We start from the raw sequence: 27324 nt of genomic DNA on the forward strand, positions 1-27324 counted from the left end.
AGGAAGGTAAAAGAAAATATTTCAACGTATTTGAAGAATTGTGAACATAAATAATCATATAAAAACAAATTGAAAAGGAGTATTAGTCCTATAAAATCATTTCAATCTTTGCAATAATATAAACTTATGAATTCTAAAATTGTCCTTTAGAAAATGGAAGAGTCACTAGTGCAGATAAGTTAAACAAATGCGGCTATTTTAAATTTACAAATGCGGTCATAGAACCGCATTTGATCAACACGCATTTGTAAATCTGGAATTTACAAATGCGGTCCTATGACCGCATTCATAAATCACATTTACAAATGCGGTCATTTTAGGTAACCGCATTTGTATATTATTCTGAATTAGGGAGTGGGTTTGGGGTTTAGGATTTATGAATGCGGTCTTGGTAAAAACCGCATTCATAAATCACTATTTACAAATGCGGTCATTTACTAAGTCCGCATTTGTAAATGCGAATTCACTATTTACAAATGCGGTCTTGGTAAATGACCGCATTTGTAAATAGTGCTTTTTTTTTTTGGTACATCCTGTTTTGTGCAGAAACCATATATTTAAATAACCTGCATAATGATTAAACCCAGCCAAACAAATACAAAAATGTAGTAACCAATTGAAATCATCAAAATGTACATTTACAAGTGATCAAATTACATATAATAAAACCACTAATGTTGTTTACTTATGCTAGAGTTATAAAAATTAATGAAGTATGTGGACCAAGAATCTCTAACATATGAAATGCCTTCCTCACTCATTGGTGTTTCTTCTGTGAATAACTGCATTGCAAAGTTGACATAAATTAGTTTCTAGATATATATATGTTCAAGAATTATAAAAATGATTTAACATATACCTCCTTCCAACCAGTTTTAACACCTAGTCTTATAATGGTAATCATCCATTGCATAATGTAATAGCCACACTCATAGCTTCCTGGTTGTTTATTACACTATATAATTCAATAAAAAGTAATATGTTAGTATATTGATAAACAATGATAATAGAGAAAGAAAAAAATTACAAACCTTTACTCTTATGTAGTTCAAATTATTTGAACTGGATCGACCTTTTAGGATGTTATATCCACGCCATGAACTGGTTAATACAAAAAACCTCGTTAGTAGATGGTTAATTAGTAACATATACAAAGTTAAGTTTATACTATACTTACGTATCAATGATATCCTTAAATTTTGTGGGCATCTTCTTGTGTAGGGAACAGAACCACACAGCAGTCTTATCAACCATTGATAAGACAAGTAACTGCCAATGATGCCTATATGATCATTGAAAAGAGTTAGTAAATATTTAAAACATGAAATAATAATAATTGATGACATATAATTAAACTTACTCATTAATGTAAGGGCATAAATAAATTTGTTTTCCCTCTTTTTCCAGGATGTTAGTGATGTATGCTTGAGTCTCAGTTGAGTTTGGTCCAACGGGATTAGTATATGCAGGATCTACGAATCCATACATATTTTCCTTCCCCTCAGTGATACAGACTCTATGCAAAAACCTACAAGTTTTTAGTTAAAGCATAATCAATAATAATTTAACATAAAGTAAATTGAATAATAGGTAAAGATACTTACATCATAAAAAATTGAATTATACTTATATTGAGCTCCTGGTTCCCAGATATAAATTCTGATAAATCTGTGTTGTAAATCATCAGTGGCAGTTCAGTGTTGATTTGAAAAAATGTATTATCCCACGGAACTGGAAAAGGATCATTGCCAATCTGACTAGCAATGAGACGTAGGGAAGCCATAGGATCGTCAACTGGAACCTCACGCTTCTTTTTCGGAGTTGGTGGCTGAAAAGGTTCCTACAAGATAAACAACATTTGTATTAAATTATATGTAATATATAAATATAAATAAAAAATAATATAATGAAACGAAATTATTACATGAGGTTCGGGCATAGATCGAATGAGCTCTCTGGGCCAGGCAACGAATGTCTGAAATGCATCGGCCACAGTGGTTACCTCATCTGAAGGTAGTGGAACACGAGCATCAGGAAATCGTACTTTTTCAACAGTTACCTTCGCCACATCAGGGGAGAGAGGAACGTTATGTAAGGTGGTGGCGTTTTTATAGACTTTTCCAAGTGCCACCACCCGAGGAAGTTTGCCGCCCACTACCAGTAGCTCACAATCCTCTGTCTGCCCATTGATATCATCCCCTGATGTTGGAGGAGCCGCACAACTCCCCTTTGTGCTCTTGGGAGTGGGACTAACAAGGGGTTCAATCGGCTCAACACAAACTTGTTGCGATAGAAACTCTTGTCGCATTCGATCATTCTCCTTTTTCATCTCCAGCCACATCAAATCAGTCTCCTTTCTCATCTCCTCCATTATTTCTTCACGTAACTTAGTCTTCATTTGAGTTTCCTTCTTGGAGGAGGAGGATGGCTGTCGTTCTGAAACTCCAAAATAAAGTTTAATTCTGACCCCTTGTCCAGCGGCACGAACACGACCAGAGTGTTCAGGTCGTCCAATTGCTTCAACCAAGATATCGTGACGACCTTCAGCAACAAATGTACCGTCGGATTCCAAGGAATCCTGCAAGAGTACACAAAAATCATATTTTCAATCATTAATATAATTAATGCTTTAAAAAAATTGAAAATAACAAAAATAACTTACAATTTTTTCGATTATAACCCCGGATTGCTCGGAACTTGGTACACCGGACTTTTTAATTCGGGCCCTCTTCCATTTTCCATGGCGAAAAGGTGGTGGAGGAGAAGTGACCCCTGTTTCCACATTCTCAGAATACGTCCCTTGCTGAGATTTCTCCTTTTCCACCATCAGTGTTTGCTCAAGTTTTCTATACCCCGAACGAGACATAACATGCGGGGTAAGATTCTTCAAAGCTATCTCTTGAGCTTTCTTCCGACGATCCTGTCATAATTGAAATAAACAAACTGAAGTAAATAAGATAAACTTATTAATGTTATATAAACAAAAAAGTTACTTCACTTACCATCCAAGCCTCATTTTCACGGCTTTCTCTAAAAAGACGCCATGTCTCTTCATCAATATGTTGGTACTTTAAACATGGATTTTCGTCTTTAAGGTCGCCAAAAATGTATCTCGATGTCAGTCTTGACTTAAAGGTACGAAATTTAAGTGCGATATTGGATAATATCTTTGATCGAAGCGGTTCCACATCAGGAATGTCAAAGTTTGCCTGCAAAATAACATCATGAAATTAAAATTAATTAATCAATATTAAAAAGCATTATATGATAACAATAATAATGTAAAGCTTACCAGAACATCCTCCCATAGCATGTTCCGATCAACCTCTGAAACCTCATCCCATGAATTAATCAAAATGGAGAGCCTCTCACGAGAAACAACTCCAAGATAGCTCATAAACTCATCTGCCTTAGGACCAAAAGCCACTCCAGTGTTGACGTCAATGTCAACATGTGTCTTCTCACCAGCAGCACGTCTCAATGCAAGACGCTTCAATCTAGTAGGTCCTCTACTACCTCGCCCAGATCGAGGTCTGACTGGAGTCTGGTCGTCATCCATGTCTCTGTTAAAAAAATTAGGTAACAAACATTAGTTAATGTGCATCGAATTAAAATCATATAAAAATAATACATAAAATTATAAATGTTTATTTACATGTTGCATGTGGGTTGAATGTTTATATGTAAATTCCTTCACTGTGGTCTTTACGGGTTGCATGTACATCATCAAGTACATCGTCATCTTTATTAGTTATCATTGGTGTGAATGAACGAGTTTCGCCATATTCAATATCATCTATGGCTTCCCCTTGTTTTTTCCCGTGTAAGACGACATACCAATGTTCTGACGTAGGATCTTTCACATAGAAAACCTGAGATGCTTGTTGAACCATTATAAATGGCTCATCTCGATACCCTATCTTTCGAAAGTCCACTAGTGTGAATCCTGATTCATCAATTTTAACCCCACTTTTATTATCAACCCATTTACACTTGAAAACTGGAACGGAAAACTTAGTGTAGTCAATCTCCCATATCTCTTCTATAAACCCATAGTATGCCATTGATCCAAGTACTGGATTTGTATCTTTCGAAGTCGAAAACTGCATTGACTCGGCTTCAAGAGTAACACCAGAATTTTGAACTGTACTCTTTTCATCCAGGGACTTCGTGTAAAATATACAATTATTCACTTCGTACACTGTACATGAAATGACATCAAACTTCAATCTAGCAGCCAACCAAGTCAAGGTCTCTGATGCCGTTGAATCCTTGAACACCTCATCTTTAAACCAAGGCATGAAAGTTCTATTATGTTCTATCAAGACCCATTTCTCTGCTTGTCTTGGGTTATTTGCCTTCACAATGGCTTTATGAGCTTCTATGTAAGGTACAACTTCATCTGTGTTATTCAATATGTACAAATGTGCTTGCAAGACTTCTGATCTAGATTTGCTTACAATATTCACACCACGTAAACATTTACTTGTAGAACGCCTGTGGTGCCATGAATTAGCTGGAACACCTATTGGATTTGCTTTTGTCATGTACTCTGAACAAAATTCAATACTTTCTTCAGCTATGTACCTTTCAATCATTGAAGCCTCTGGACGATAATGATTTTTCACATAACCTTTCAAAATTTTCATATACCGCTCAACAGGATACATCCATCTTAAGTACACTGGTCCACACAATCTAACCTCTCTTACCAGATGCACCACTAGATGAACCATGATGTCAAAAAAAGACGGAGGAAAAAACATTTCCAATTCACACAAGATAACAACAATTTCATTTTGAAGTTCATCTAGTTTTGAGGGATCAATGACTTTACAACAGATGGAAGAGAAGAATGAGCACAAACGGGTTATGGTGTGTCTAACATTTTTTGGTAAGATCCCACGGATAGCTACCGGCAACAATTGTTGTATCAAGATGTGACAATCATGAGACTTCAACCCAATTAACTTCAAATCTTGCATTGACACTAGACTCTTCACATTTGAGGAATGTCCTTGTGGCACTTTCACACCCTTTAGACATTGACAAAAACTAATTTTTTCATCTTTTGACATTGTGTAACAGGCTGGGGGCAAATATGTACGCTTACCCATTTGTATGGGTGCCAACTCGCCGCGTATGTTCATCTCAATCAAATCTAAACGAGCATTTAGACCATCCTTCGTCTTCCCGTTAATGTTAAGAAGTGTACCAATTAAGCTATCACACACATTCTTCTCAACATGCATTACATCTATACAATGTCTGACTTCTAACCTCGACCAGTACGGAAGATCAAAGAAGATTGATTTCTTCTTCCAAATATTTGTCACAGATGACTTTTTTTTGGACTTGCCGAAGGTGTGGTCTATGTTATTTACCTTTTCGTAAACCTCAACACCGGTTAATGGAGTTGGTGGACCACTACCCTCTTGGTGTCCATTAAAGGCTTTTTTCAACCTCCGGTAAGGATGATGACTTCTAAGAAACCTCCGATGCCGAAGATATACTGTTTTCCTTCCATGTTTCAATTGTTGAGAAGCAGTGTCTTCTTCGCATATTGGACACGCTTTGTGACCCTTAACACTATAACCTGATAAGTTACCATATGCCAGAAAGTCATTGATGGTGCAAAATAACATGGCATGAAGCTTGAAAGTTTCATTAGCAAATCCGTCAAATACTTCGACACCCTGGTCCCACATTAACTTCAAATCTTCAATTAGGGGACTTAGATAAACATCAATATCATTCCCTGGTTGTTTCGGACCGGATATCATCATAGACAACATCATGTATTTTCGCTTCATGCACAATCCAGGAGGTAAGTTGTAAATAACTAGTAATACAGGCCATGAACTGTGATTTGTACTCATATTACCAAACGGATTCATTCCGTCTGTAGCTAAACCAAGTCGGATATTTCTTGATTCTTTACCAAATTCTGGAAAGTCATCATCAAATTTCTTCCATTGAGTAGAATCAGCTGGATGTCGGTACATGCCATCGCATTTCCTCTCATCTGCATGCCATCTAAGATTCTTAGCATCGTCTGGGTTTGCAAACAAACGCTTCATCCTTGGAATGATGGGAAGATACCACATAACCTTCATTGGGGGTCCATGCTTTTCCATGTCATCAATAGAATCATCATCTTTTTGTTTCAACTTATAACGTGATAACCCACACCTCGGACAACTTTTCAACAATTCAAAATCTTTCCGGTATAATATACAATCATTAGGACATGCATGTATCTTTTTGTACTCCATACCCATTGGACAAAGAATCTTTTTTGCCTCGTAATTACGATTAGGTAGACTATTTCCCTCTGGAAGCATATCCTTCAACAGCTGGAGCAATTCCGTGAAGCTTTTATCAGTCCATCCGTTTATTGCCTTCAAATTCATCAATCTTAACACCGCCGACAACCGTGTGAAGTTAGTTGATCCAGGATACAAAGGAGTCTCTGCATCTTTTGACATACTTTCATATCCATGCGCTTTTGCAAAACACTCAGCTCCCACATCACGAATCATGTCCTCCAATCGATCATCATCTCCATCATCGTGTACTGCTTCATCCATGGTAGAACCCACATATTCTTCAGTTACGGAAACACGTGGTAAATTTAATAATTCACCATGCCATGTCCAAGTTGTATAAGATCTAAGAAACCCATCACATAGCAGGTGTTCCCTCATGATATTCACATCCAGTATCCTTCCATTCAAACAGTTAACGCACGGACACCTGATCTTTGCTCCATCATGACCACTAATAATCGCGTTACGCTGCGCAAATTGTATAAATTCCTCTACTCCCCTTTCGTACTCATCACTTATACGAACAGCATTAATCCAACTTCGATCCATTATATATTCTGGAATATAGTTAGGATTTTCTAATAATTAGTATTCTCTTCAATCTCACACATTTGCCGAGGGTCGAACACCCCCGGACTCAATCCAAACACGATATTTCTATTCTAAAAGTAACAATAACTAACATAACATAAAACTTTTATTAAAATGTAATTAACAACTAACTAAATATTTCACTTCTAAAATTAAAATTCTAGAACAAAGTTTAATACACTATAGAATTATAATTCCATAAAGATTAATATCATATTCATTTTTATTTAAGTAAAAGTAGTTTAAAGTGACAATTATAAAAAATAAATGATGCCAGGGAAAAAAAAGAAAGATATGCAAAGAGAAAGTGCAAAAAATAAAAATAATTACAAAAATAGAATTTATATATAATATAAATTTAAGAAAATAGAAATTATATAATACAAAAATTCAAAATACACACAAATATATAAATTATTAGTTATTAGTTATACATTCCAAGTTGTATTAGTTATTAATTAAATATATATTATAATACAGAAAAATAAAAATTCAAAATATTAAATATGAATTCAAAATTTTAAATATAAATTCAAAATATTAAATAAATACAACACCAACCTTTAGGTTGATGGTGATCGGAGACGAAGACGAAGGCGTAGGCGAAGGCGGTGGCGGAAGCAGTGGCGGTGGCGGAAGCAGTGGCGGTGGCGGAGCAGAAAAAACCAGCGAACCAATAGAACAGTAACCACCTATATGCAGAAAACGAGTAAGGAAACGAAATGACAATGTCAAGGAAGTGAATAATGACAATGACAAAAACGAAAACGAAAACAAACGTTGAAGCAGAGAGAGCTGAAACTTACAATGCAAAGCGGAGAGAGCTGAGAACGTTGAAACGAAGAGCGGAGAAGACGAAAGTGAAAGTGAAAACCAGTGGCGCGCTTCTATTTTTAGGGTAAAATTGATTTACAAATGCGGTTCTAGGGTAAGACCGCATTTGTAAATCAATTTAATTACAAAAATGCCACCGCGTTTTTTACAAATGCGTTTAAACGCAAAGCCGCACTAAATAAATGGTCGTTGTTTTCAAATTTTGTACTAGTGAGTACGAAACATGGTGTTTCTTGCTTAATGTTATTTCTTACTTAAAGTGTGGTTACAATATGAAAATTTAATTGATGCTATTTGATTAATCAATCGGGATATTTTGTTCTATTAGTTACGTTTATATTTAATCGTCATATTATTAGTATATTTGAATGTGTGAAATTTCTCATATCTTATTGATAGAAAATTATTAAATAATAATTAATTTTAAAAAAATTAATTAATTTTTATATTTATTAAGATACTATTTTATAAATTAAAAAATTATTATAATTTTTATTATTAATAAAAAATTGTAAACTAATTTCTACATTGGTTTTTTAGTTTATAAAATAATATCTAACTTAATCAATATATATAATAACTAATTATTTTGTATCTTTAAAATTAGTTATTATTTAATTTTTTATATTAAAAAACAATAACTTCATTAATTTCGCAATATTTTAAAAATAATAAAATTAAAAAGAAAGTTAAATAATAATAACTATTTGCTGATGTATTAGAAAGAAGATTAAATAATAATAATAATTTATTATTATTATTATTATTATTATTATTATTATTATTATTATTAGAAAGAGATGTTTGAGGGATTATAAGAAAAACTTGTGGCCGTGGTAAAATCTGCTATGATGTCAAAATAGAAAATGCAAACATACTATTTATAAAATAAATTAACAATTTTACTTAATAATTGTCGCAGGTTTTAATGCTAAAATTTATAAAATCTTATTTAACATGAATCCAGAAAATAAAAGGAGTTAACTTTATTTATCAATGGAAAATTACAATCCTAGTTTTTTTCATTTTTCTCTCAAAGTTTGATTTGGAGTGAAACTTTTTTGTGCACTGATCAAGAGGACTAGTGAACCCACTCTTACACAACATCTCAACTGCTACACTCTTGACAACATCAGAAAATACCGAAACCTCAAAAACCAAATCCTAACAAACTAAAGCACCAACTACACTTTCTACTTGAGAATTCAAAATTAAAGCACACGACCTTATATATAGATGTAGTTACTCATCAACTCATCATATTCCAACTTCATATTTCAAACATATCACCTTCTTGATTGACTTTGTTTCTTATTTGACTTTGCCATGGCTCGCCCACTTTTACTGATCCACCCTCTACCAAGTATTTCACATATTGGCTTCACTGTCATGACCCTTATGGTGTGTGCCATTGCATTGCTCATGTGTGCTTCTCATTCACGCAAATGGCGCAAGTGGGTCTCTTGCTATGCCTTTGAAGAAGAACCTGTCATAGAATTCAACAATGAAGAGGTTGTGAGCAGTTGTGGTGAGGAAGAAGAGGGTTCAGTTTGGCAGAAGAAGATACTGATGGGAGGGAAGTGCCAGCTCCCTGATTTCTCTGGTGTTATAATATATGATTCCGATGGTAACATAGTAAATCATGCTAAAACTTCTCGCCCATTACTGACCTGGAAATAAGGATTTGGGGAACCCCACAAGCCTTGTTCATTAGCAGATTGATATAGGGTAGCTTTCCATCTATATATGCCACTTTATGTTTCTTCATTATCTCATAGTCTTATAATTTAAGCAGTGTGTTGAGATAACTTATTACTATCACTTTTCTGTTTTGAGTTTTACATTTTCTTGCTCTCAAAAGTATATAACAAAATTGTTTGTTTTCTCTCTCAATTCCCTATATTGAAAATATTTTCAAAATGTTGTATTTAAACTGTAAAAACAATTTTGATTTAAAACAGAAACTGACAATTTTAATGAAAACTTTAAATAACCTGTTTATTTCACTTAAAATGAAAACAATAAATTTAAAACAAGGTTTCTGAAAATTGACAGCTTTTGTAAAACCAAATTTAAGTTTCTAAAAAAACAGGTAACTACTTATAAAACATTTTCCAAAACACCATAAATTCTCAAGTAATTTCAACCTCTTGATTCGACAAATCAGCCAGTTAAAATATTCACTTAGTTAAGAATATTTTAGTAGACTAGTACGTCAATGAATTTATTCAAATTCACTTAGCAAGTTTCAAAAAAAATTGAAAAGCATATATTGAAATTTACCTTGGATCAAAATATGTTCTTACAAGGGTCTTTGAAGGAAATATTTCTTCTTCTCCTCCTCACGGCCTTAGGTCTCTTGATGACAACTTTCGGTTTCTGGTTACTAGATTGGTTGTCTTTGACTCTTTCGTCTAGATGGGCTTGGACTCTCTTAATTCGGTGGACTTGGGCTCACTCTCAGTTACTGGTTTTGGACCCACTCTCAACTACTAGACATGGGCTCACTCCCAGTTGGGTGGATGTACCTGCAAGGTGCATCAATGATAAAGTTAGAATTAGTTTTGTACCGACCAGTCCTCGGTCATCGTTGACCACTAGTAATGATGGGGTCACGTAAGCTGGGTCCCACGAGCGGCGTGGGTCAGTGTCTCGTTCGTGGGGCCTCGATCACCAAGATGTGTTGATGTGTCCTCAGCAGTACAGTGAGGGGATAAGAGATCAGACATTGGTGACTCAAACAGTAGGGCTGGGCCATAAAAGGTGGACCCCAGACCGCACACCACTTATCAGTGAGGGAGAAGCCTAGGCCGCGAGAGTCCATGCCTGTAGTGGGAATGGCACGTGAGCAGCTAGGGCACTCCCAGGACGGGTGACCCCAGAGATCAGGTGCACGAGGTGGCATCCAGGTGGTCATCCCGTCAGAGGTCGCACTCCAGTTAGGGAGCCTTATGCGTTAGGTTATCCTAAGAGCGGGTAATAGTGGCGCCAGTGCCAACCCTCAGAAAGCCTATTTTAGGTATTGGAAACAGCGGAAACCCTGGGTTTTATAAAGGGTAAGGATAAATCTAGTAAGGTACGTTATTCATTTTGTGCCGCTTAACACACACTCAGTTACACAGAGCTTTTACGCTTAACAGTTTTGGTGTTTCCTTAGCCCTAAGATTGACTTGAGCGTCAGAGTGCAAACGGCCTCGAGGGCGCCCTTTGTCTTTGTGTTTTCAGGTGTTCAATCGGAAGAAAAGCACGAGGGAACGCAAGGATTCTTGGACGTGAGATTGTCGTAGATGCACGAAAACATTTTCAGTCAACTGGCAGGAACATTTGGCACCCACCGTGGGGCACGATCAAAAACATTGTTCCACCAACAAGAACAAGAAAGATCAAGAAGATGAGAAATATGAGACAAGGATCTGTTGCACCGAATCGGGGGCGAAAGCCTCACTCTGCAACAGATTATGGATACGATGCAGACCCTCCAAGAAGAGGTGATTGCGTCAAGAGCGAATCAAGAACGCATCCAGGCTGATTTGGCTGTGTCGTGGGCAACAAATGAAGAACTGCACCGATCGAATGAGGAATTGCGCAGGGATCTACAAAATCAGGTAGGCGAACGTGAGGAGGAAGATCAAGAACCTGCGCCGCCGCCCAAGGAGTTCCCGATGTCGTTCTCCTAAGCGATCATGGATGCAGTGATACCAGCCACGTTCGTAGGGCCCAAAGTCACTTTCACCGGTATGGAAGACCCAAAAGCTCATCTGACGGCTTTCCATACGCAGATGATGTTGGTTGGAGGCTCTAACGCGGTGCGATACAAGCTGTTCATGAGCACTTTGGTGGGAACAACGATGGATTGGTTCATCAGTCTCCCTGATGGCCACGTGACGTCGTTCTCACAACTCACTAAGTTGTTCAAAGAACAATACATCGCGAATCGGGCTCCCCGTCCATTTCTTACGATCTTTTTGACGTAAGGCAGTATCAGGAAGAGTCCCTGAAGGAGTTCCTCAACCGTTTTGGGGCACAGGTGGTGAGGCTAAACACCAAGGACGAAACGATGATGGTGCATGCCTTTAGAAAGGGCATCGTTCCAGGACTTTTCAGCGAGTCACTCATCAAGAACCGCCTCAAAACTTTCACCGAGATAAGGCACCGCACGGTGGCTCACATTGCGGCGGAAGGGGAAGTTAACAAGAAGCGCACGTGTGTGGTTCCCACGCGCCCACGTGCACCAAGTCGACCTCAACCCCTAAGGGTACATGAGGCAACAACAGAGAAGAAGGCCCCCGCGAAGCAGCAGTCCTACCAACCAAGAAAGTCCCAAAGCAGGGGGTGTGCAAGGGAGAACGTACCACCAAGGCACAACTTTGTGGTAGAGTTAAAGGACCTCATCGCTATCCCCAACATAGCGGAGAGGCTGAAGATACCCCCTAAGACCGACAAGAAGCTTGGGCCCAACAAGAACGTCTGGTGTGAGTTCCACCAAGAGTTCGGTCACCCCATACACAACTGTTTGGCGCTGGGACACCAGCTAGACGAGCTGGTAAAGAACGACTTCCTGAGGGATTACTTGCAGGAAACACAGGGTGTCGAGGATGTGGCGGTGACAGGGGTGACCAGGGGCATGAAATTCCCGTGCATGGTGAAATTCACACCATTGTGGGAGGTTTTTCAGGAGGAGGTTGCACCGCTTCCCAGTGGAAGAAGTATGCACGGGCGGTGATGTCGTTAGAAGCACAAAGGGCAGATGATGCCTTTGACGTTGACCTTGTCTTCACCAAGGCCGACCTCCGAGATGTCGTTCCCCACGACAATGATCCGGTGGTGATCTCAGTAGTAACCGTTGGGAGGAAGGTGCACCGTGTACTGGTGGATCAAGGAAGTTCGGCGGACGTGATGTTCTAGACGACTTTCAACAAGCTACAGTTGTCCCCTGACATGTGTACGGCTTCACGGGAGACCAGGTGGAGGTGCGTAGGCAGTTAGAGCTGAGGACCCCCTTCACGGATGGTACCACGTCCCGCACGGAGAACATTAGGTACCTCGTTGTCAATGCCCCCTCTGCTTATAACATGCTGCTAGGTAGACCTACGCTGAACAGGCTGGGGGCGGTACCGACGACAAGGCGAAGATGAAGCTACCTAACTTGGCGGGAAAGGTGATTACCATCAAGTCAGATCAGAAGGAGGCCAAGAGGTGTTATGAGAAAACCTCAAAACAAAGAGGGGCTATTCATGGTCACTACACGTGCATCGCACTCAGAAGAGGTTGCTCGGACCGAGATCATTCACTCAGAGATCACCTGAGAGGGGCGAGTGCAGAGAGGGGTACCCGCGGTCACCATTCGGGAACCAAGTGAAGAGAGGGCTACCAAAGCAGAGATCGCCCGAGAGAGGCGACCTGAGCCGGTCGGTAACGTGAGGGAAAGAAAGATTGGAGGAAAGTTCTTCAAGCTTGGTCGCGTTCTCGACCAAATAGCATAGGATCGGACTGCCGAGGTCATAGCATGACACCTAGATGCCTTCGCATGGTCTGCCTCGGACATGCCTGGCATAGACCCAGACTTCCTGTTTCACCGCCTGACCATGGACCCCAAGGTTCGACCTGTCCGCCAGAGACGAAGGAAGTTTAATGAAGAGAGGAATCAGGTCATCAGGGAAGAGATGTAGAAGTTGTTGGGTGTTGGCCACATCAGGGAGATAAAGTACCTAGAGTGGTTGGCGAACGTGGTCTTGGTGAAAAAGGCCAATGGAAAGTGGAGAATGTGCGTTGATTTCACGGACCTCAACAAGGCATGCCCGAAGGACTCTTACCCTCTGCCAAGCATCGACGCGTTGGTAGACAACGCCTCAGGTTGCAAGATGTGTTAGAATATATGGCCTTAAACGAGAGCGGGGGTGAATTGTTTAAAGGGGGTTTTCGAAAACTTTTTAAGCTAGAACAAAATCCTTTGAATGAAACTCAATCAGAAATTCAGTTAGCCAAGATATAAAGCACAAAACAGGAAAGCACCAGAAAAACAATCGGTTGTTTATACCAGCAAAGCAATAACAACTGAATTTAAATGAGTTTAAGGGAAGAAAGAAATATACAAACAGTTTATACTGGTTCACTCTTAAACCAAGAGCTACATCCAGTCCCCAGAAGCCACTGGGCATTCCACTAAGCAATCAAATACAAATTACACCCAAAACCACCAAAGAAGTGACCTTGAACCCTTCAAGAAACACACTTCCTTTGGCACAACACACAACACTCCTTGGCTTACAACACCAGAAAGTACAAAGTATTCAGAACAAATTACACTTGTTTACAGAATAAGCTGAAATCAATACAGATGTAATCTTATTCCACTCTCTCTTAAGAAAACCAAAGCTGAAAAGTGAATGTTCAAAACTTGAAAGCAATTTCTCACAACTGAAAAACTCAAATCTATTTTTATTGTTTTTTTATAAAACATAAACAAACTATTTAAGCATTTAATAGAGGAGCGTATTCAGTTGAAAAACATTTAAAGCACACTCAATTAACAAAACAAAATTTCTGTTAGGATTTTCAAACAAACAATCGATTGTTTTGGTTTGACAGCAAGTCAACCAACCAAAACAGTTTTCAACCTTTTCAAAAACACCTAAGAGTAAAACAATCGGTTGTTTCGACAAAACAACAGGTTGTTTTTCACTTAGTTTGAAAAACACTTTAATCTTAAAAGATTTGAAAACACTTTAGCTTTAGATTCAACAAAGAGTGGATTACCCAGATCCTATCCTAAACACAGCAGCAACTTCAGCCTTGCATCAAACACTTTGGATTTGGATTCTTCAAAGCCTTTGATCACTCTTGATTCAACAAGATGCTCAGCTTCCTGGATGCCTTTTCTGGGTATAACCAGATTAAGATGCATCCCAGGGACAAATGCAAGACAACGTTCATGACTGAGCGGTCTTGCTACTGCTACACGGTTATGCCCTTCGGGCTAAAGAATGCAGGCACCACCTACCAGATGTTGATGGACAGAGTGCTCGCACCCATGATAGGACGAAACGTGCAAGCCTACGTGGATGACATGGTCGTGACCTCACAGGCGAAAGAACAGCACTTTGCTGACTTCGAATAGCTATTTACGACAATAGCTAAGTACAAACTGAAGCTGAACCCCGAGAAGTGCGTGTTCAGACTAGAAGCAGGGAAGTTTTTGGGTTTCTTGCTCACCGAGCGTGGGATAGAAGCAAACCCAGAGAAGTGCGCTGCAATTTTGGTGATGAGAAGCCCAAGTTCAGTGAAGGAGGTACAGCAGTTGACAAGGCGCATGGTTGCCCTGTCCAGGTTTGTATCAGCTGGAGGAGACAAAGGCCACCCTTACTTCCAGCGCCTAAGAATGAACAGCAGGTTCGTATGGACCCAAGAGTGTACATAGGCGTTCCTCAGGCTGAAGGAGTACCTAGTCAGTCCTCCAGTCCTGTGCAAACCGCAGCCAAGCACACCGCTTCGCCTGTATTTTGCGATGACTGACCGAGCGATCAGTTCAGTCCTTGTTCAGGAACAGGATCAGGTTCAGAAACCCATATACTTCGTGAGAAAAGTATTGCAAGGGCTTGAGGTAAGATACCAGGCACTGGAGAAGGCAGCCCTAGCGGTGGTATTCTCGGCGAGAAGGCTTCGTCATTACTTCCAGAGTTTCATTGTGATAGTGATGACAGATCTGCCCATTCACAAGGTCCTACAGAAGCCGAATGTGGCAGGTAGAATGGTGCACTGGGCGGTGGAACTTTTTGAGTTCGATATTCGATATGAGCCTAGAGGCCCTATCAAAGGCCAGGTTTACGTTGACTTTGTGGTAGAGCTCTCCTCGGCAAATGCACACCAAGAAGAAGCCAACTTTCGATGGGTGCTCTTTGTAGATGGTTCCTCTAACCAACAAGGCAGCGGGGTAGGTATCATCTTAGAAGGACCGAACGGGCTGTTGATCGAGCAGGCCCTACGATTCGCCTTCAAGGCCAGCAACAACCAGACGGAGTACGAAGCCCTCATTGTAGGTATGTTGTTGGCAAAGGAGATGGGAGCGTGGAGTTTGAGCAAAGAGCGACTCCCTACTAGTCACAGGTCAGGTGACTGGTGAATATCAGGCCAAGGACCCTCAGATGGCTGCCAACTTAGGGTATGTTCAAATTTTGAATGGGTATTTCGCAGTGTTTGAGTTGGTGCACGTCCCAAGAGAGAGAATGCCCGAGTTGACTTGTTGGCTAAGCTCGCCAGCTCGGGCAAGGGACCAGAAAAATCAAGAAAAACTCTACCAAGTACACTCTCATTGATGAAGAGTTGTTTAGACACGGGTTCACGCACCCAATCTTGGTATGTGTAAGCGGAGACCAATGCGCACGTATAATGATGGAGCTCCACGAAGGGATATGTGGGAGTCACATTGGTGGATGATCTCTAGCATCAAAGGCCATTCGTGCGGGATACTATTGGCCAACTGTAAGGGAAGATTGCACGAGGTACGCACAGCAATGCAAACAGTGTCAGTAGCATGCTGACTGGCACAAGGTACCGCCAGAGGAGCTCAAGTCGATCTACAGCCTTTGGCCATTCCATACATGGGGGATCGATATCCTGGGACCCTTCCCTTTGGCGGTAAGGCAGATGAAGTACCTCGTGGTCGCGATAGAGTACTTCACGAAGTGGATAAAGGCTGAGCAAGTGGCGCAGATCACGGCTCACAAGATCACACACTTTGTGTGGAAGAACATAGTGTGTCGCTTCGGGGTACCGAAACGCTTCGTGTCTAACAATGGCACACAATTTGCAAGCCAACAGTTGGGTAAGCTATGCTCAGAGGTTGGAATAAAGCAGTTGTTCGCATCAGTCGAGCACCCCCAAACGAATGGGCAAGTCGAGTCTGTCAATAGAATCCTGCTCAGAGGTCTGAAGAGAAGGCTTGAGAAGGCCAAAGGAACCTGGGCAGAGGAGGTTCCTAGAATTGTGTGGGCTTACCACACCACTCCCCAGTCCACCACCAGAGAGACACCCTTCAGCTTGGTGTATGGGTCGGACGCGATGATTCTAGTGGAGATTCAGGAGAGCTCATCGCGTTTCCTAAACTTCGTGGCTGAAGAGTCCAACAAAGAAAGAAAGGTGAACCTAGACCTACTGGATGAAGTCAGGGAGGAAGCAAGAATCAAAGTTGAAGCATTAAAGAGAAGGGTGGAGTATAAACACAGCTCGCCAGTTCCAGGTCGCCGACCTGGTAATGCGGAACACCCACCCATATCAGCTAAAGAACAAGCTCTCCCCCAAGTGGACTGGTCCTTTCAGAGTGATAGAGGCCCTTGGGAATGAAGCATACAGGCTGGAGATGCTGGAGGGAGGCACGATTCTTCGCACATGGAATGCGGCCAATCTCAAGTTTTATTTCAGTTAAACAATAACATTATACATCGTCTTAGGGGACGCTCTTTTTCCCTTATAAGGGCTTTTTAATGAGGTCACCCAATAAATTTTGATTGAAATATTTTCTCAAATTTTGTACAATGCAGTTACGAACTTGTTTCCCTTGCGTTAGAGGTCTCGAGAGTGGAAAGGTAGGTTCGTAGAGAACACCTCCCCCCTCGAGTGAGAACGCCAAGGTTGAACAAAATAGTTTACCAGATAAATCCTCCTCGTCTTTGAGCTAGAATGAGGTTAGTTGTAAGTTGTCCCTTGGGTTAAAAGTCTCGAGAGTGGGAAGGTAGGTTCGTAGAGAACACCTCGAGTGAGAACACCAAGGCTGAACAACCCAGTTTACAATTAAACCCTCCCTTGACTTTATACAGCAAGGGCGGGGTCAACTCAGGTTAGTAGGCGAACCCCCCTGCCTAACGGAGTATACGGTAGGATGGGGCGAGGAAGCGCGCTACCTAAAGCTCGGGCGTTGTCGAAAGCGTTGCTAGAAGCATCATGGCGGGAGGTACAATAGTTGATAATCGAGCAAGATAGAAGAGCAGTTTCAGTCAAATCAAAATCAAGGAGGTTAAAGCAACTAACAATCTGAGGCATCCGAACAAGTAAGTTGCAAGCAAATAATGTATTAAAAAAAGAAACTGTTCGTTTGGTAACCAAGTACAAGCTAAGAGGGAAGAACCATTGGCACAATCTACCCGTCTACAACACAGTTCGATGTTACAAAAGGCGAGGCGTCCATCTCGGGGTGTGCGCAGGCAACCTGAGCAAGGGCGTCCTCGAACCCCGCGGCGTAAGCATCAATAGCGTCCTCGGTCAGCTCAGCCTCAGCTTTCTTGAATTTTTCAGCCTGTTGAAGGAGCTCGGCCTCCGCACGACCCAACTGCACTTCTTGATTGGTGGATCTTTCTTCAAGCCTCGCCATCTTGGCCTTAATTGTTTTAGCCGCCTCCTCTAACTCGATGGCGCGGGTTTGTAGGGGCAGGATTTTGGCCTCCAGCTCCATGACCTCTTGACTCTTGTCATGAAGCCGTTTGGAGAGGTCCTTTTTAGCTTGGCGGAGACTGCCCAACTCCTGCTTTAAGGCAGTCTCGCGGGTGGTGAACGCACGAGCCAGTAGGGCCATTTCCTTTAGCTTTGGCCTCTGTCAGTGCCACTTGTTCCTTAACCTCAGTCCTGTTTATGAGGGCGTCAGATTGAGCAAGGAGAGCACCAAAGTTGAGGCCCATCCTTTCCCTTGTCGTGGCCTCATCCGAGTCCCCCATCACCCCTGTTTGGAAGCCTTTGAGGGCATATTGGAGGACATCGGGCAGTTCGGGGGCGAATGGGGTTGCAGGGGCGCTCTCACCGCCACCTTCAAGCGCAAGGAGGCCAGGGGGCGAGGAAGCGCTTGGTGTTAGGTCGTCCAACAGTGGAGGAGTGGCAAGTCGTCGCCATCGTAGGCTTACGCCTCTTGAAGACGGGGCCCTCTGCAGAGTCCTCGTCAGATTCAATCTCCACCACCCCTTTGTCTTCCTCAAGGGGAGGCGGAGCGAGTGATGCTTGGGCGACAACAAGAGGGACCGCGACAATAGGAGTGGAAGGAGTGGGGGAAGGCGCAGCAGCAGAGGTGCCTGAGCCCCGGATGCCCCTTTGCAGCGAGCAAGGGCGCCAACCAGCTTGGCCCGCTTCTCCTCATTCAACACCATACCTTTACCAAAATTCAGAATACAAGATGTTAGAAAGTAATCCATAACACAAGGGTAAACATACGAGTATGAAGAGGCAGAATGTACAAGCACAATAGTATGGTAACAAGCATAACCAAGCAAGATAGGGTGAAGTCGGTACCAATGTAGCCCTTAAGGGCCTCAGCATCATACTCGTGCTTGATCAGTTGAACAGTGTTGAACACTGCCCCTAAACTAGCAAGGACCTGGCAGAGCTCGCGATCATGGGGAGTTAGTTCCTCAAGAGTCCTCGGTTTCTTGAACTCTAATTTCTTCACCCAATAGAGTGGGAAGCCATCTAGGAGGGTGCGGTCGTGGTCGGTGCAACACACTCTGAAGAACTTTCCTTTAAAGCCCTTGTATGATTGTTGGAACAGCGTGAGGAGAACTCTCCCTGCCACGCCATTGAAACTCACCCAAAGATTCTTCCCAGGGCTCTTAGCCTCGAAGAAGTGGAGGAAGACATCCACCGAAGAAGGGTGCCCAAAGTGGTTGCACAGAATTTAGAAGGCCCTCGTGAAGGCCCAGTTGTTGGGATGCAGCTGGGCGGGGGCCACATTGATTTTTGTCAATAATGCCCTCTCAAAGCCGGTCAGAGGAAGACGCAACTTAATCCATTTGAAGACGATTTGGTATAGGAAAAAGTAGGGCTCTCCGTCGTTGGTCCGTTCGTCAGAGCACACAGGTTCGCCCTTAGCGCAGGGCCGGACAGAGACGTAAGCATCGCTCTCTTGCCCAAAGACACTCCCTACATAGTCAGGCTCATCGTCCCTGTGTTTCCTCACATCCTCGCTAGAGGTGAGGGTAGAGGTCTCAGCGAGAAGCTCCGCAGAGGCCCAAGGGTATAAGGCTTTGTAATCTGCTTGGGGTGGAGGGTTGAATGTCGTTTTCGTTCGAGCCATGTCTAAGAAAGCTAGAAAAACAAGGAAAAGAAGGAAACGAAGGTTCAGAAAGGGGCTATGGCGTAACTCAGCGAAAACCCAGAAAAACCCCAAACTCGAAGAAAACCCAGAAAAATAGAGGAACGGAGAAAAAACAGAGAAAGCTTAAAATGCAAGGAATTTAAACAGTCTCAGACAGTTATCAAGCATCAAAATCAATAAGTGAGGATGATCAATGGGTAAAGTTAGTACCTTTGATCAAAATAGGGTGAAAGACCTGGACTTTGTAGAGGGAAACGCGAGGGCGCTTGAGGAAGAAGACGAAGCGATCAAAGGTGTTTATGAGAATGATGGAACAGTGTTTGGGGAGTGCGTGTTTTCGAATACTTAATGTAAACTAAGAAGTGCAAACGACGTTAAGCCCTGGTCGTTGATCAATACACGTGTGCACATATTAAAATAGGCACAGAGACGAGTCACTTTGGTGCACTGTTCACGTCTTGTCACACATAGCCACGTAGGTCGCCAGGGGCGAGGACTTAGTCTCTTTGCTGAAAAAGTTACAGCTCGAGACTGAGGAGCTTGTGTACCGGTTAGTCCTCAGTCGTCGTTGACCACTAGTACTGATGGGGCCACGTAAGCTGGGTCCCACGAGCGACGTGGGCCAGTGTCTCGTTCGTGGGGCCTCGATCACCAGGATGTGTTGATGTATCCTCGGCAGTACAGTGAGGGGATGAGAGATCGGACATCGGTGACTCAAACAGTAGGGCTGGGTCATAAAAGGTGGACCCTAGACCGCACACCAGTTATTAGTGAGGGAGAAGCCTAGGCCGCGAGAGTCCATGCCTGTAGTGGGAATGGCACGTGAACAGCTAGGGCACTCCTAGGACGGGTGACCCTAGAGATCAAGTGCACGAGGTGGCATCCAGGTGGTCATCCCGTCAAAGGTCGCACTCCAGTTAGGGAGCCCTACGCACTAGGTTATCCTAAGAGCGAGTAATAGTGGCGCTAGGGCCCACCCTCAGAAAGTCTATTTTAGGTATTGGAAACAGCGGAAACCCTGGGTTATATAAGGGTAAGGATAAATCTAGTAAGGTACGCTATTCATTTTGCGTCGCTTTAACACACACTCAGTTACACAGAGCTTTTACGCTTAACAGTTTTGGTGTTTCCTTAGCCCTAAGATTGACTTGAGCGCCGGAGTGCAAACGACATCGAGGGTGTCTTTTGTCTTTGTGTTTTCAGGTGTTCAATCGAAAGAAAAACACGAGGGAATGCAGGGATTCTTGGACGTGAGATTGTCGTAGACGCACGAAGAAGTTTTCGGTCAGCCGGCAAGAACAAGTTTGATTAAGTTTTAATTTCAAAAAAAATATTTTACTTACGTGTTAATCAGATCACCTATTAATAATGCTATTTTTTAACTTTTATTAATTTTATTGAGTTTTTACTTTTTACACCATATAATTACTAAATCTATTATGAATGTTTTAAATTTATTCATTGGATTTTGATACAATATCGATTATATTAGTATTTTTTTATATTTTTTTAATTTTATTTATCTTTAATACAACAATGGCCTTACTACCCCTCGACCTCCGGCCAATCCAATACACTATTTCCCCTAAGCATGATTTAGAATGACGAAATGCCAACACGAATTCTCATAATTTTTTATTTTTGATAATGTTACCATTTTTGTTATTATGGTATATTTTGTATTAAATGACTTTTTGTATGAAAGATTGCATTGATTCGTGTGCGTGATGATTATTGTAAACATTCATTTGAAACGTCACTCATCCCTGGCCATAGGATGCATTTGAATTTGACGGTCAATATATGGCATTGTTTCGTTTGGCAGAAGTTGGTGACTTCTATAAATAGTTTTTCTTTGATAACAATGGCCCACTGCTTCTGGTATACTTAATTAAAGATATTTAAATTTGTAAAATATTTATTTTATATATATAATGATTACGTAAAATATTAACCACGTTACTCCACTAATAATAAAATTAAAGAACAGATAATTAAAAACCAACAATAAAATTAAAGAACAGATAATTAAAAAAATTAAGTATTTAATGAAATTAATTTTAATAAAAATATCTAAATTTATGATAACTTAAAATTTAACTAAACTTATTTTTTTTTTACAGTGATAATACATCGACTTTTTTCTCATCATAATTTTAAGATCCCGATATTTGAAAACGAGCACCAGAATACAACTTCCACAAATATTATTATTTTTAATTGTTTGTGGACTGCATGATTTATTTTGGAACTTTTGGAAAATCTTTCTAATATTTTTGCTTATAATTTTTGTTGTCTGCAATTGCAAAGTTTTTCTTATTTTGGAACTTTTGGAAAATCTTTCTAATTTTTTTCTTATAATTTTTGTTGTTTGCAATTGCAAAGTTTTTCTTATACAGTATACGGCTTGTTTTTCCTCCATATTAATAATAATAATATCAATAATAATTTTAATATTAACAATTACAATAATATTAATAATAATAATAATTTTAATTTTAATAATAATAATTTTAATATTAATAATATCAATAATAATTATAATAATATTTTTCCAACTTAGTTAGTGCTATATATTTAATTTTATACTCTTACAAACTCAATTTAGCCTAGTCAAATATGTTGTTGAATAAAATAAATATTTATTACAAACATATTTTTGAATTGAATTTTCTTGACATCATCGCTATAATTTTATTCAAAGTGATTTTTTATAGGCTTAAATGCAAATTGTGATTAGCTTTAGTATGAAGGGTTTCATTTATTGAAGTACTGACCAATTGGATAGTATGGTCACAAAAATAGTTTAAAAAGTGGTGACCTGATCTAAGATTTGCAGAGTGGGCCAGGGAGGATGATAAATGAGGTGAATTGAGTTTGTTTATCACACGTGAAATTTATTATCACATGAAAAATGAAATCAATTATTTTAAACATTTTGAAAACATTGGTAACACATACCCATTGACTAATAAAATTCTCCAATCTAAAACATAAATTATAAATATTGTACACAAATATAAATTTGAATGGTCCACTATAATAACTGTACACTAATAACAATGACATTTAAAAAAATTCACCTTAGTGTCCTTCGCTCAGGTCACTTCAGACATATCTCATGCACCACCCCACCACCAACAATAGTAAGCTCAAAAAATGTTGAAAATTTGTTTAGTGTGCACAAAATTAATAACAGGTCACCACTTATATTGATATTGAGATTAGAGAACTTTATCTCGGTGTCCTCCACTGAGATCACTTTACACACACCATGCACCCCCTCAATAACAACACAAAGCTCACATTTTATTAAACTACTTCACTGTGCAAAAACGTGGTAGCAGGTCACCAATTATTCTTACTGAGGTCACCAATTATTCCTACCGAGATCACCACTTATTGTGTCACTAACTACATTGATAGTGAGATTACAAAACTTGATCTTGGTGTCCTTCATTAAGGTTACTTTACACACAACTCATGTGCCATCTCACCCAAGAACAACAACAAACTCAAAATTTATAAAATTACATCATTGTGAAATGGTAGCGGGTAACCATTTTCTCCTACATAGGTCACCACTTATTATGACTAACAACATTGATGCAAGATTAGAGAATTGACCTTGGTGTCCTACACTGATTTCACTTTACACACACCTCATGCATCACCCCACACAAGAACAATACAAAGCTTAAAACTTCTAAAATTACTTAACTGTGCAGAATTGGTAGTAGGTCACCACTTATTTCTACACATGTCGCCACTTAATGTGGCTATCACTAACTATATTAATATTCATATTCATATTAGAGAACTTGACCTTCGTGTCCTCTACTGAGTTGACTTTACACATACCTCATGCACTGCACCACCCTATCCAAGAACAACACAAACCTCAAATTTTCTAAAAGTAATGAACAGTGCAGAAAGTTGGTAACAGGGGTCACCGCTAATTTCTACATAGGTCACCACTTACTCTAACTAATTACATTGACACTAAAATTAGATAATTGTAGCTTAGTGTCCTCCATTTAGGTCACTTTACACACATACCCTTTTGATTAAATGATTATGAAATTCGTAATACATATCATCATTTTCTTTTTTTTAATACATATTTTATTTTTGTAAATTTTTTAATTCTTTTAATGATAATATTTTTCTATATTGCACATAATCATTGAATTATTGTGCTATGCACTTTATTAATTAGGTTACAAAGTAAAAAAAGTTTACTTCTCACAATTTAGGAAAAGCTTCTAAAAATGTTCAGTTAACATTCTAAAAAAATAAATAAGGATATAAATGATCAATAAAATATACTATTAAGTTTTATATGATTAATATATGTTTCACAAGTTTATAACTTTTATTGAAAGTTTTAAATTTCTGAATTATTTTAAAGAAACATTAGATATGTGATTTTTTTTATGCTTAAAAATTATAAGTATCACAAAATTATAAATAAATAAATAACTTTTTTAAATTGATAAAATATATTATTGTAATAATACATTACTTATTATTCAAATTTTCATTTTATTTTTAGAAAAATTAGTTTTTCATATGCCTATATAAATGATTTTTTCCACAATCATAGTTTTGAAATATTAGTTCTTGAAAATGTTACTTTTTCTTAAATATAGCAAACATGAGACTTATTTTTTAATTTTAATTTTTTTGAAAAGTTATTTTTTTTCTATTTATCAAACATCTATCTCGTCTAAATTAAATAAAAAGACTTTAATATTTAAAAAACTTAATTTCTTAACAATCAATAATATCAAAATTTTAATTGTATTTTTAATTTTTTTAATTTAAGTATGATATAATTTACTATACTGTTATATTATTAAAATAAAGTTATTAGGTTTTCAAATGGCTCCAGTTGTGAAACAATCATTTTCGTAGTTTTAATCTTCAGTTATTTTTGAATTCTTCCCATCTTTCTTAAGTAAGATTTTGATTTGAGTCTCAATAGAAAAACGTGACAAGAAAATAAAATAAAAAACAGCTTAGATAGTTGATCAAACACTTTGGATGTCACACTATGTTTTTCTTTTCTTCCGCAAAAATGATGAAATAGTTAGAATATTTTATGATATTTCGGTGTGTATGGATAAACAACGATTAACGCGACGATAACATAAGGACCACAAGGAGACGTTAACTTGCCACCAATAAAAAATTAAAAAAAACTTTGAGGTCACCAAAATCCCAAAACCGCATATCACAACACCATAACACATTGGCACTATCAATCATCAAACCAAATTTGCATGCAAAATTTTCCTCCACTCTTCACTCCAACCAGAACAGCCAAACCTCTCCAACTCTGAACTGTGAATACAAAAAAGAATCCAAACGAGAGAAAACATGCTACTCCATCCCGTGCTTTCTCTCTCTCCCTTTCCCTCTCTCGTTTCGAACCGTTCGCTCCGATTTCGTCCTCGTCGGAGGCACTTCGCTCCCCGTCGCGCCGTCCAGTGCGCTGCCTCGGCCTCCGGCGGCGATGATTTCACCGCGAAGTCGGGGTACCTGTTCGAGCTGAGCGCCACAGAGGCGGATTCGCTGGCGGAGTACAGGATTCCGAAAATCGCGGCCATTTATTGGCGGAAGCCTTTGCTCGTGGCTCGCCGGTTAGTCCAGACCGGGTTCGCGTTCGGGAAGTGGTTTGGTCTTCGCTACCTCGACACTCTCTTGGACCGCTCCGAGTCAATGTTTCAGGTTTTCATAACGCTCTTTTTATTTTGCTTGTGAATTCACGTTCGGAGGAGGTGATTTTGTGTTATTGGAGTAGTGAATTTTGAACATTTTGTTGGAAATGTTGTGTTGTTATTAGTTAGCAAGTCGGAATTTGTAGGACATGGTTTGTATAGCTGGAATTGAGAATTTTTGAAACTTTTGAAGGGAATGATCGTTGTTAGGGGGGAGAGTATTTTTTGAAACCTATGGAATAATAAGACTATGTCTAGATAAACTTTTCATATGCACTTATAGAGTAGGAACAATTTAAAATGAATTGAACTTCTCTCGTAATAAGTTATAGTAGAGCTTTTATAAATGTTGAGAGCATAAGTTGATTTTAGTTTATGGTCAAAATTTATTTCATTGTATCTTTTTATTTTCTTTTCTTGTAAGTGTTTACAAAGAAGTTTATTCAAATATGGCCTAAGTGAAGATTCTTGATATCTTTTACTTGTAATTTGTATTGCAAAGAATCTATATATATATATATATTTATTTGTTCTTTTGTTTTGCAGGTTAGAGCTGCAGATCTAAGGAAAATATTGGTAGAGCTTGGGCCGGTATGTAAAGCTGGTTATTGTTTTAGTAGGTTTGAACTTTTTTCATTAACTTGTGCATTTTTGTCTTTGAACTTTGGCATTTCTGGATTGAGTAATGGCGTAATGGCAAGGGCATTGATGTTATTGACCTATTCATTCTTCCAGATTGATAAATTTTGTGACAACAGTTTGTAAATTTGTTGCTATCTGTTTTAATTTTTTTTTTCTCATGGATTTTTTGTTGTAATGAATTTGTTGGGTTTCAGTCCCTGTATGAACAACAAATTGATTTGACTTTGAACATTTAGGGTAAGTTTGATTTCTCCACTTAAAATGGAAAAGGGGCAGTTCAGAATTTTAAATTTTAAACAGAAAAATAGCTCTTAAAACTTTTATCCTCTGTTTTTTTGGTTACCAAATTGTTCCTTACCATAATTTCCCACATCATTTTTTCCCCTCTCTGTCCCTACTTTTATCTTATATTTTTCATCTGAATCTTATTTTATTTTCTTGTAACTTGTTCAATAGTGGGACAGAATGAATAAAATGTTCCAATTCCTAGATATTGTTCCTTTAAACTTGGAGGTCTTTCTAATAATGTCATTTGAACCGTGTTTAGTTAAATCTGATAAACATGAACCTTTTTTTATCCTAGAACCATATTAATGCATAAGATGAATAATAATTTAGTTAAGTAGCGTTTTTTGTTAAATTAGCATGATCATAAGCCAAAATATCTTATTTCTTAATTGCTATTTTATACTACTTTCTTGCAGGCATATATCAAAATTGCCCAGGCTATATCATCTCGTGCTGTAAGTTTTGTTTTATCTGTCACATTAAAACTGGTGCCCATGTTCTTTTGTTTTTCCTCATCTCTGTGATACTTCTTCTAACTCTTTCCTGTTATTATATGTCAATTGCCACGTAAAGAAGACTATTGGTGAAGGAATTCAATGAAAACTGTGATTTACTTGTTGGAGATAAAGCTTTACATTTCCATCGTCATTATGCTGTTTAAAACTATTAAAATTATCTACAGCATAACCAGAAGTCAAGATTCCAATTAATTTTTATCACTGATGAAATGTAACATCATTAAGTGAAAGTTAATTAAACATTTAGAATGCAGTATATATAAATTTATGCACTTCAAACCTTCTCCATCTTGAATCAAATGTCCTAAACACAAATTCCTGGAAATATT

At 39.1% G+C, this 27324-nt stretch overlaps 5 protein-coding genes across 13 annotated transcripts in view; 3 read left to right on the forward strand and 2 right to left on the reverse strand.

The window, feature by feature from the left end:
* Nucleotides 1-1356: 1356 nt before the first annotated feature.
* LOC137836439 (uncharacterized) lies at nt 1357-2827 on the reverse strand. The gene is made up of 4 exons (XM_068645154.2): nt 2771-2827; nt 1925-2578; nt 1605-1840; nt 1357-1528 (listed from the first exon to the last, which is right to left on the reverse strand). The coding sequence occupies exons 1-4, from the start codon at nt 2825-2827 to the stop codon at nt 1357-1359; spliced, it is 1119 nt and encodes a 372-aa protein (XP_068501255.2).
* Nucleotides 2828-2886: 59 nt separating this feature from the next.
* On the reverse strand, nt 2887-7639 carry LOC137838325 (uncharacterized). 2 transcript variants are annotated; one of them, XM_090301794.1, is made up of 3 exons: nt 7482-7639; nt 3293-3563; nt 2887-3209 (listed from the first exon to the last, which is right to left on the reverse strand). In XM_090301794.1, exons 2-3 carry the CDS (start codon nt 3557-3559, stop codon nt 2973-2975), a joined length of 504 nt encoding a protein of 167 aa, XP_090157920.1. In that variant the 5' UTR covers nt 3560-3563; nt 7482-7639; the 3' UTR covers nt 2887-2972. The 2 variants fall into 2 exon arrangements, with proteins under 2 accessions (XP_090157920.1, XP_090157921.1); XM_090301795.1 differs by lacking the exon at nt 7482-7639 and having other exon boundaries at nt 3293-3799.
* A 1389-nt stretch (nt 7640-9028) lies between these two features.
* Nucleotides 9029-9653, forward strand: LOC137836440 (nucleolar protein). Its single transcript, XM_068645155.2, has one exon. The coding sequence runs from the start codon at nt 9081-9083 to the stop codon at nt 9432-9434; it is 354 nt and encodes a 117-aa protein (XP_068501256.1). The 5' UTR covers nt 9029-9080; the 3' UTR covers nt 9435-9653.
* A 5605-nt stretch (nt 9654-15258) lies between these two features.
* LOC137838326 (uncharacterized) lies at nt 15259-15873 on the forward strand. Its single transcript, XM_068647574.1, has one exon. The coding sequence runs from the start codon at nt 15259-15261 to the stop codon at nt 15871-15873; it is 615 nt and encodes a 204-aa protein (XP_068503675.1).
* A 9133-nt stretch (nt 15874-25006) lies between these two features.
* LOC137837345 (Protein kinase superfamily protein) overlaps nt 25007-27324 on the forward strand; it is a 34035-nt gene continuing 31717 nt past the window's right edge. For 2 of the 8 annotated variants that reach the window (XR_016520359.1, XR_016520360.1), the window contains exons 1-3: nt 25028-25557; nt 26094-26138; nt 26894-26932. Coding sequence is in view for 1 of the 8 variants with exons in the window: in XM_068646323.2 (XP_068502424.1) it covers nt 25207-25557; nt 26094-26138; nt 26894-26932 (435 nt within the window). In the remaining 7 variants the exon portion in view is untranslated. Of the gene's footprint in view, nt 25558-26093; nt 26168-26893; nt 26933-27324 lie in introns of all 8 variants that reach the window. The other 6 variants (XM_068646323.2, XM_090301156.1, XM_090301157.1 and 3 more) reach the window with 6 other exon arrangements.

This window comes from Phaseolus vulgaris, chromosome 4 (genome assembly GCF_051622355.1).
Source record: "Phaseolus vulgaris cultivar YP4 chromosome 4, ASM5162235v1, whole genome shotgun sequence".
Classification (NCBI taxonomy): Eukaryota; Viridiplantae; Streptophyta; class Magnoliopsida; order Fabales; family Fabaceae; genus Phaseolus; species Phaseolus vulgaris.